The 10,784-nt window shown below is 40.8% G+C and overlaps 1 protein-coding gene and 1 pseudogene across 1 annotated transcript; one reads left to right on the top strand and one right to left on the bottom strand.

Moving 5' to 3' along the window:
* Positions 1-364: 364 nt before the first annotated feature.
* Positions 365-10,056, bottom strand: LOC147446913 (uncharacterized; annotated as a pseudogene).
* On the top strand, positions 6,828-7,364 carry LOC147446914 (uncharacterized). The gene has a single exon (XM_086524418.1). It carries the CDS (start codon positions 6,828-6,830, stop codon positions 7,362-7,364), a length of 537 nt encoding a protein of 178 aa, XP_086380544.1.
* Positions 10,057-10,784: the final 728 nt, after the last annotated feature.

Here is a 10,784-nt window from a genome sequence, read left to right as displayed (position 1 = left end):
AATGAAAACCTCTTTTGTGAGCTTTTTGACTTTGAATTTGGATCCTTTTCTAATGACACAAAAAAGCTAACAAAAAAATAGTCATTACTCATACAATACACACCAAAAAACATGCATAAGTTTCCAAAAGTCCTAAATTTAAGATTGAACATCTATCAAGATATGAACCACAAAGCGTACATCTATAATGAGAGGGGATTCAAAAAAGACTTCAAAGGGTGGAGAGAAGTAATTTTGTAGCTCATACATAAGAGATGACTCTTTTGATGCATAACTCTAGACTACTTTGTTTTCCCATAGATTCACTACACTATAGGGTGTATCTTGTGTTTTTTCCCCCATACAAATGCAAGGTCCATGGGAGTTAGTATAGGCTGATGAATGACCATGTGCTCTTTTTGTTAAATTCCAAGTATGATGTAGCAATATTTTCAACCAATAAAGCAAGATTTGAACCTTCTGGAGTCTTTTATAGACCTTCATCTTCATTAGGAAAATTGAAAAGATCCATAGATCTCTTCTTGGCTTTCAAGACAAAATCCTCAATCTCAAGGGAACCAAAAGTCTCTGGATTGTTTTTGGACTGCTTCTCATGAATAAAGCCATACTTTTTCTTCAATTTCTCATACTTCACTTTTAATAATTCATACTCTTCATTATTCTCCTCTTCTACAAACACTTTACAGAGCTTAGAGAGAAAATCTGTCATTCTCTTACCCAACTCTTTCCAAATGTGCTCCCCCTACTTCTTGAGGTCCATCTTCATGTGCTCCACATCCTCAGCAGGAAGATATCATCCATCAATTTCCAATTCATCATTTGTGCATTGCCAATTCTTCTTCTCAACATCCTTAAATGCCTTAAATGCATTTACCCAATTAAGGAGCACACAATTGTTTGTTTACAACCTAGTGATAGCCGTTTTTCGGCTATTCAAAATTGTCATAGTGAGCTACCTCACCCTACCAAATTCGCCCAAACACTATGGCTATCCCTACCATTTCACTGTACATAGGCGTGTGTGAGTTAGGGGACTTTTCCCATGTTTTCTTAAAAACCCTCAATTAGTTAGTCACTGGGCTAGTTAAGCCAAAAAAATAAAAAAAATAGTTAAAAAAGGTATATTATGGCCTTTGTGTGTAAATATTTCATTATATATATATATGGCCTAAATATAGGGATTTTTATAATTATTTTGATATTTTATTTATATTTATACCTAGGTGTGTGTATTTGTAGCATTTAAATTAGTGATAGTGTACCCTTCCTTCTCGCTTGTATTGCTAAGGGATTCTCCTCTTTTGCGTCTTAGTTCGCTCTCTAACTAGGTGGTGCCCCTATTTTGTTTGGGTTTGGTTGTGGGTTGTTGTGTTGTGCTTGTGGTTGCCCCCAGCCCCAATTGAGCAGCACGGGAGCCTTGAGGGGTGTTTAGAGGTCGCCTCTCTTGTTGCCCGCCCCAATTTTGGTGCCCCCACTGAGGATGGCTTGTGTATGCTTTGTGTAGGCTCAACCTTTAGCATAATCAAGTAGCTTGCATGAATCACGAGAATTTGTATGATCCTTTTATTCCCATTGCAAGGCCGAGATAAACGCTTCAATAAATCCTTTTATTTTGTCTCTTATTAGTTACGACCTTAATTTGGACGTCTATATTTTTGGCCGAGATAAACGCTTCAGTAAATCCTTTTATTTTGCCTCTTATTAGGTACGACCTTAATTTGGATGTCTTTATTTTTGTTTTGTTTTAAGAATTAGGTCATGCATAGACTATGAATAATGGCCCAGGAATAGAGGTTTTCCCCTTCCATTTCACTCCACACATTAGAGTAAACATTGCAATTAGTAGAAAAATCCATTTTCAACAACGTATGGTGTTCATGTTTGGTGCCCAAAGAGTAGGAGAAATTCTCGCGTCACCAAACCCTGTCATCCTACCTCTTATTGATTATCATAGGCCATTTGATGTGAATATTTTTATTTTGTTGTAGAATAGATTGCAATTTAGAAAATATTATTGTGTAAATCTTTTAAAGAAAGAAAAAACAAAAACGTGCATCACTTGAAATCAATTCAATGGAGAGCCAACGCCAAATATATGGGTATCCTCTTTTCTTTGGAGAGCCGGGAGAGGATGCAGAATTATTTATAGCAAATTTCAAGATGTCTTGTCGTATTAAGAGGATAGTAATTGATCAAGAACGTGTAGAAATTTTTGAGGTGGTCCTTAGGAAAGATGCTAGCACTTGGTTTGACTCTTTGCCTGAGGAAGTTAAAGGGAATTACACAGAAGTTGTGAATTATTTTAAGAGGTACTTCTTTGATCCCCAAAACACTCAAAAGCTATGGCAAGACATTGTTTCTCACAAACAAAAAGACTTAGATGACTACTACATGTATAAACAAGATTTTCTACGTCTTTGGGTTGTATGGGTGAGAAATGTTGCTAACCCTGGTGATGGTGCAAAATTTCTAAAGAAGGAGAGGTTCATATCCGGACTCTTTCCTGACCTTAAGGTAAAAGTTGAGGCGGGTGCACCTGCTACTTTTGATGCAGCGGAAACTAGGGCTGCTGAGAAGTATAGGAAACTCAAGTGCTTAAGGGGAGAGGTTCCAATAGAAGGTCTTGGACCCAAAGGTAAGTCACAAGCATCAACATCTAGGGAGCTTCCTGAGGTAACGGCTGAAGTGATTGAGAAGTTAAATGAATCTTTAAGCAGCCTGTCAATTCACCTTGCACAAGCTGTAGGTCCTAAGGGACAAGCAAAGAAGTCAGAAGAGCGAGATCCACCACAACCTAGGAGAGTCTTGCAATGTTGGAATTGCGGAGAGTCTGGACATGGGATGTATAATTGTCCTTGGCCCCATGGGGAGCCAGGGAGACCTAACTTGAATTACCCAGTGATGAATGCATGTGAAGGAACTAGTCAGCAACCACGGCTTCTACAAAGGCCAAATGGAGCAAGACCACCTCCACAAGGAGTGGAAGGAGTTCCACCTTTGCCAGACCCAAATGTGCATGTGGTAGAGGTGAAAAATTCAAAAGAGGTTGACATGGAAGAAAATGGCATTAAGTGTGGCCGTGGAAAAGGGAAGGAGAAAGAAGGAGTCACATCACAAAGTGATCATGGACGAGAAAAGAAGGCAAAGGAGACCAAGGAAACCAAGAGGACTCGACGTCGTATCAACCTCCAAGACTTCCCTCTTGCACATGGTATGGCTCCATACAACCTGTTGGAAGACATGAGAGGTAAGGGCCCTGATATCTCATGGCCTCAATTTCTTGCATTATGCCCACAAGTTAGGAGGGATTTAACGAAGGCAGTTATCACTAGGAGAAAGATAAAAGAGAGTGTTCCTGTTGTAAAAATTGCACATGCTGAAATGAATGAGGATATTACACCTGTGCTAGATTGTTACATCAAAGGAAGATTGGTTAGGAAAGGTCTAGTGGATGGGGGTGCACAAATTTGCATCATGACAGAGGGACTCATGCAAAGACTAGGCATGCACATCCATGAGACACCTGAAATCAAAGTGAAGATGGAAAACAATAGCAAAGCTAGGTGTGTAGGCATTTGTAAAAATGTTTTTGTAGAGGCCTTTGGCATTAAGAAGGCGGTGGATTTTTATGTTATGTCGACCAAGGGAAGTGGTTATCCATTTATCCTAGGAAGACCATGGCTAATGAAAATGCGAGCTTTGCAGGATTGGGAGAGTGGAAAATTAATTTGCAGGAATGAAAATCATAAGAAGGTTGTCTTTGACATGAAGGAGCAACGCCAAGAGGAGCTCTATGAAGAATCATCTCAAAGTGAGACGGAGGAAGGCTGGACCGATAGCACTTCAGAAGGAGAAAGTAGCAGCAGCATTACTGAAGAGGAGTCTTCCATCAAAGTCATGGGGGTAAGGTTTAAGCCAAACAGCCAAGAGACCTCTTGCCCAGGTTTGGAAGAGGTAGGTTCCCAAGAGAACCAAAATGTGCAAGATGAAAGAATGCTAGAAGGTATGTTATCTACAACACTTACAAAGGATGAAAGAGAGGATCTCAAAGGTGTGTTAAGAAAATTTCCTAGGCTTTTTGCTAAATACTACACCGATGTGCGTGGAGTAGATGCTATTCAACACAAAATTGAGTTGAAGCCAGAGGCCACACCTAAGGCTCAGAAGCTACGAAGGCTAGGAGTCATCAAGGAGCAGGCTTTACTCAAGGAGGTAAGAAAGCTTCTAGCAGCAGGTTTCATTTATTCAGTGGACAATTCAGAGTGGGTCTCTCCCGTTGTTGTCACTCCTAAGAAAAACGGCAAGTGGAGGGTGTGTGTGGATTACCGACCACTCAATGAGGCAACAAAAAGAGATCACTTTCCCCTCCTATTTCAGCATGAGATACTAAATGAGGTAGCTGGTCATGAGAAGTACACTGTGTGTGATGGCTACTCAGGTTACTTTCAAATAGGTATCGCATTGGAAGATCAATTGAAAACAACCTTCATCATTCCTTGGGGTTGTTATGCTTTTAGAGTCATGCCATTTGGCCTGACAAATGCTCCTGCAACTTTCCAACGCTTCATGAACATGGTGTTTCAAGCATTCTTTGGAAAGTCCATTAGGGTTTTTATTGATGATTTTTGCATTTATAGCTCAAAATTATTGCATCTACAAAGGGTAGAAGAAGGTTTAAAGAAGCTCTACGACATGGGAGGTCATCTCAACCCAGACAAGTGTCACATAGGTGAAGATGAAGTGATCTTGCTTGGTCACAAGGTTTCCTATAAAGGCATTGAGGTGGATCCTTCAAAGGAAAAGGCTCTTATTGAGCTCCCATCACCCAAGAATCTCAAAGAGGTCATCTCATTCATTGAAAAGGTGAAGTATATGTCACGCTTTATTGACTTAGCTTCGTAGTTGCTTCATCCTTTGCAAAAGTTGACACAACAAGTAGAATTTGCATGGTCTGATGAGCTTGAAGAGTACTTTTGTAACATTAAAGTCATTTTGTCATAACTACCAACACTCATGCCTCCTTGTTGGGAGTACACATTCTTTGTTAGCTCTAGTGTTGGGAAGGAAACAATTGGTGCAGTTTTATTACAACAAGATCTGCACAGTACCAGGATGCGACCCATCTACTTTGCTAGTAGGGTCATGAATGCCTTAGAGAGAGGCTACACAGAGGCAGAACTCATGATGCTTTCTCTCATGTTTGCAGTGAGAAAGTTTAGATCCAACCTGCTACCAAAACCTTTTGTAATTCTCACTGCAGAAAATTTGTTCCCTTGGGTGTCATCTCAAATGAATCTTAGCACTAGGATCTCAAAGTGGATTATGGAATTGCAAGAGTTCCAATACTCTTTCAAGGTAGAAGATAGTGTGCGTGCACAATTGGCAGGGACTCTCACTTATAGGGTACATGAGAAGGAAATTAAGGTGCCTGAAGTAAAGACCCTACCATTGCCACCACCTAAAAGTATTCCTAATGCTTTTACCTTGTTCTTTGATGGAGCTTTTCGACGAGCCACGGGAAAAGCAGGGGGAGGGCTAGTGTTGCTCAACCCAAGTGGAGAGGTGGTCATGAAAGAGAAGGTCAATCTACCAGGTTCAACTAGCAACAATGAAGAAGAATACGACACACTACTTCATGGTTTAAAGATATGCATTGGCCAAGGTATACAACGCCTCATGGTAAAAGGAGATGCACTTCTCATTGTGAAGCAGATTTTAGGCATTTGGGCATGCAAGAATGAAATCCTAAGGACAAAAGTTCATGAAATTCGTAGGTTATTTAATCAGTTTGAAGAGGTGCAACTATATCATATCCCTAGGAAACAAAATGAAGATGCAGATTTACTTGCACAACAAGCAGTTACATGTGTTGAGAAAGAAGTGCAGGTCATCATGGTGGCAGCAGCTATCAAGCAATCGAGATACCAGGGATTGGAGTCATTGGCTCCCATTATTAGCTACATTTTGGAGGGTGAGTTTCCACAAGACTTCACGAAGGCTCAGAAGAGGAGACTCATAAATAAGGCAAACGCGTATCTCTTCCTAGAAGGCCCCCTCTATCAAAGAGGGAAGGATCAAGTGTGCAGAAGAGTACCAACTATCAAGAAAATTCCAGCCATTCTAAAAGGTTTGCATGAAGAGGAATGTGGTGGTCATTTTGCCCAAGAGTTAACCGTGAAGAAGATTTTTCTTGCGGGGTATGTTTGGCCAAGTTTGCATGTGGATGTTCAACATTGGTGTAAAAGCTGTCACAATTGTCAGATAAATGGAAATAGAAGGTTGGTGCATGGCCCAAGGCAAATAGTGCTTGCAAATGGACCCTTTGAAAAATGGGGCATTGATGCTATGGGTCCTCTGCCTAGAACAAAGAATGGTAAACTCTACATTCTAGTGGCTATGGACTACATGACTACATGACTAGGTGGGTAGAGGCTCAAAGTGTGGCAAGGGTAAATGGGAAAACAGTGAGCAGGTTTGTCTACACTAATATTTGTTGCAAATTTGGCACACCTCTAGAGATTGTTTCGGATAATGGTCCGGGGTTCAAGAAGGGTTTACTCACAGAAGTTTGTGAAGAGCTTCACATTCTACATCGTCATAGCACACCATACTACCCACAGTCAAATGGTTTGGTGGAGAAGGCTAATGGTGTCATTGTAGGAATCATTAGAAAGATGGTGCAAAACAAGACAAAATTATGGGATGACTTCTTGGATGGTGCCTTGTGGGCATATCGAACCACATATAGGGAAGCCACGGAGTTCACACCATTTCACTTGGTCTATGGTGAAGAGGCTTTGCAGCCTATCGAGCTCAACATTCCAACAATGCGACTTCATGGCAAAGTAGCACAAGATGATCAAGAAGCATGGATGGATCGACTTCTTACCTTAGCTAAGCTTGAGTGGAAAAGAGAAGCATCTTACAAGTGCTACAAGAGGAAAGCCACACAAGTGAAAGAAAAGCTCGACAAGAAACTAAAGGACAAAGGCATCAAGGAAGGAGATCTGGTGCTAAGGTATGACAATCGACTCGATAATCGTTTTGATGCCAAATTTGAAACTAGATGGCAGGGGCCATACATAGCCAAAAAGGTTTTCAACTCAAGTTACGATCAGCTTACGGACTTGAATGGGAAAGAGCACTCCAGGAAGGTAAACGGGTATCGCTTGAAGCCTTATTTGAGTCGCCTTCTACCAAAGGATCTACCAAAGATCTGCCAAAAGGCAGCTATTTCATGTAAGTATTGCTCCATGAAGCATGAATGTAACTCCAGTCAAAATGCCGAGGGGCCAAACAATGAAGATCTTGTCAAGGAATCTGAAGTACTCTCTTTGGAAAAGATGCTTTATGATGGTACATGAATATACCATCATCCTGGGGGAGGACTAATGATAGTCGTTTTTCGGCTATTCAAAATTGTCATAGTGAGCTACCTCACCCTACCAAATTCACCCAAACACTATGGCTATCCCTACCATTTCATTGTACATAGGCGTGTGTGAGTTAGGGGACTTTTCCCATATTTTCTTAAAAACCCTCAATTAGCTAGTCACTAGGCTAGTTGAGCCAAAAAAAAAAAAAAAAAATTAAAAAAGGTATATTATGGCCTTTGTGTGTAAATATTTCATTATATATATATGGCCTAAATATAGGGATTTTTATAATTATTTTGATATTTTATTTAAATATTTATACCTAGGTGTGTGTATTTGTAGCATTTAAATTAGTGATAGTGTACCCTTCCTTCTCGCTTGTATTGCTAAGGGATTCTCCTCTTTTGCATCCTAGTTCGCTCTCTAACTAGGTGGTGCCCCTATCTTGTTTGGTTTTGGCTGTGGGTTGGTTGTTGTGTTGTGCTTGTGGTTGCCCCCAGCCCCAATTGAGCAGCATGGGAGCCTTGAGGGGTGTTTAGAGGTCGCCTCTCTTGTTGCCCGCCCCAGACACCTCACTAGCATTGATGGATGCCAACAAATTGAGCTTTGTTTTTAACACATTAGTCCATTCTTGATGCCACTCCTTATACAATTCAACATTACTCTCCCTTCTGCTCATATGTTTCCTTAAGCTTTTCCTACAACTTGTCCAACTCAACACTGCTCACTTTCTTGTTGCTTAACACCTGCTTGAGTTCTTCATCTTCCATAGTCAACTTTTCATTTTCCTTGAGCAAAATTGCAGTATTGACATTTTGCTGATCTATAAACTCCTTCAATACATTTGATGCTTCAAGCACTTTACAGTATGAGATATCAGTGAAAACTGGTTCCACTGCCACATTCTACTTCAAAAATTTCCACATGTGATTCTTTCACTAGCTTTGATACATCTTCCAGTCCTCTCTTCTTAATCCTGATTGATTTCTTGACAGAAGTCAAAGTTGATCCTCTATTGAAGACAAAATCTTTTCGTCCAAAAAATTTGGGAGCCCAGTATTCTTACCCAAGCCCATGCTTTCCATACAATCTTCATGAGAAAAACATGAGTGTAATATTAGTGGGACATGGAGTTTACCTATTGGTTGTGTTAGTGTCTATTGTCTTTGCTTTTCCAAAAGGTGTAAGCAATGCAGTTGACAAGGCTTCAGAAGAGTCAATGGATGAAGAATTCGGGAAAAGTGAGGGGACTGGACACTATTTTTCATTGAAGAATCTTCATAATCCTGAATGGATGCACCAGTTGAAGTGGTTTTTGACAAGGGTCATGTTGTTAGTGAAGCTGGATTATATTTCTAGAGAAAACTATGCTATTTTGAGTGAATCAGAGAAGGGGAGGAAATTTGGATGGACTAAAATGCTCTATGAGCGCATCCATTTGGAGGTGTTTACTAAAGATATGAAGAAGGTGCAGAGGTCAACTAAAGTTGGTCCACTCATTGCAGCTATTTTCATGCATGTCCAAAATAATGTTGTATTGAAAAGTTTGACACCTCAACCTGTTCAAAAGGAAAGTGGGCGACATGAAGGAGATGATCAGGTTATAACAAAGAAGGAAACATACAACACAAACATGCTGATTTGTGTTGTTAATCACCAACACAAACATGTTTTTTTGTGTTGTAAACTACCAATGCATCCATGGCAAGAGGGCATAATCCAATAGCACTATTGATTGGAGCCACCTCTTATGATCTTGAACCTAAAATCCACAAATTGATGTTATGTTACACCCTTTGCATACAGCGGAGGACGGCTGCTGTGTTGGCTCATCCTCTTCTTCACGGATGTCCACCATAGTTGAAGGACTCATTAGGCATGAAGAATGCAAGCTTTGCCTAATTTTCATATTGTCATGGTCTGCCAATTCTCTCCCCATAGACGACCTGTGTGAAGCAACACTCTCACCCATGAGAAACCTCTTTCGTCCTTGCATGTCTTGCTCTAGCACTTCAAACCCACTCACTCTTGAGATGTCACCTCTCTTTTTAGAATCAGGTGATGGTGAAGAATACATTCTTGGGGGTGCATTTATAATCGTACTTCTAACACCCAATAATTTACACATCATCATTGTATCCACTTTGAGGTACAGTCCCAACAAATAGCTTCAACCTATAACCATTGATTAGTTTTCCAAAGGGTTTCCCAAGTTCATCCTAAAGAAGGAATGTTTCTTGAGTTCGTACTTTAGCAACCTGATAGGGACCAACATACATGAGCTTCAATTTACTAGGTTTGAGATCCAATTTATTGTTGTAAACCATAACCTAATCTCCCTTTCTAAAAGTTTGAATTTTTTGTTCCTAGTCATGCACTCTTACCTCCTTTTCTGGACTACCTCTCCCAAGTACACACTAATCAACAAGTCCTCCTCCAACTTGAGCAATGATTCCAATCTATAAGGAAGAGATTTCTCTAGAGATGACTTGTGTTGCACTAATAGTTTGATACTTGAAACCACAAAATCCATTGGAATAATAGCCACCAATCCATACACCAACCTAAAAGTTCTCTGATCGGTTGTCACCTTGAAAGTTGTCATAAATGCCCACAAAGATAAGTCAAGCTTGACATCCCAATCCTTTGTGTTCTCCTCAATGTGCACTTTGTTGCACATTTACAAGGTTGGGGACTTGCCAAAACACTATGTGCGAGCCATGAATGGCTACAAGCACACAACTAGAAGATCCTAGCAAGCTCAAAGGGGCAGGGGTGTGTCACTCACTGCTCAATGCTTCCGTCGTGAAGGATCCTGTGCCATGAAGAAGAAGGAGCCACCACCACCGCCGTGCTCAACAGCCTCGCCGTCGGATGCCACCACAATGCTCTCTCTCTCTCTCTCTCTCTCTCTCTCTCTCTCTCTCTCTCTCTCTCTCTCCCCCTCTCTCTCTCTCTCTCTCTCTCTCTCTCTCTCAAGCACACACACACACACACACACATACACACGTGAGCACACAAAGGAGGAGAAGGCAGAGGTAGAGCAAGAGCACTTCTTAGCTTGCATCTCAAAGAATGAGGATTTTTAGTTCAAATGGACCTTTTATAAGAGTTTGACCCATTCACACATAGGTACCCACAATGGCCGATGGTTGCAAAACTATTGTAAAAATAAGATAAGTGGTATGCCTCTTATCAGCGATCACCTACACACCTATTGGACCGACAAGCCCGGTCAATGACTCAATCAAATAAATAATAAGGAGTCCATCGAAGGTGATAGGGTGTCCGTGAGGGTTAACATGCCCCCCTTCCTGATGTAGATTTCGTCCTCGGAAGTGTGAGCGTATGTTGCACGTGTCAATGCAAGGAACTTGCTGATACACCGTGTGCGAGCCACAAATGGCT

Source organism: Adiantum capillus-veneris, chromosome 11, assembly GCF_014529385.1.
Source record: "Adiantum capillus-veneris isolate H3 chromosome 11, ASM1452938v2, whole genome shotgun sequence".
NCBI lineage: Eukaryota > Viridiplantae > Streptophyta > Polypodiopsida > Polypodiales > Pteridaceae > Adiantum > Adiantum capillus-veneris.
Note: the sequence above shows the minus strand (reverse complement) of the source record. Positions and strands in the feature narration are given on the sequence as shown.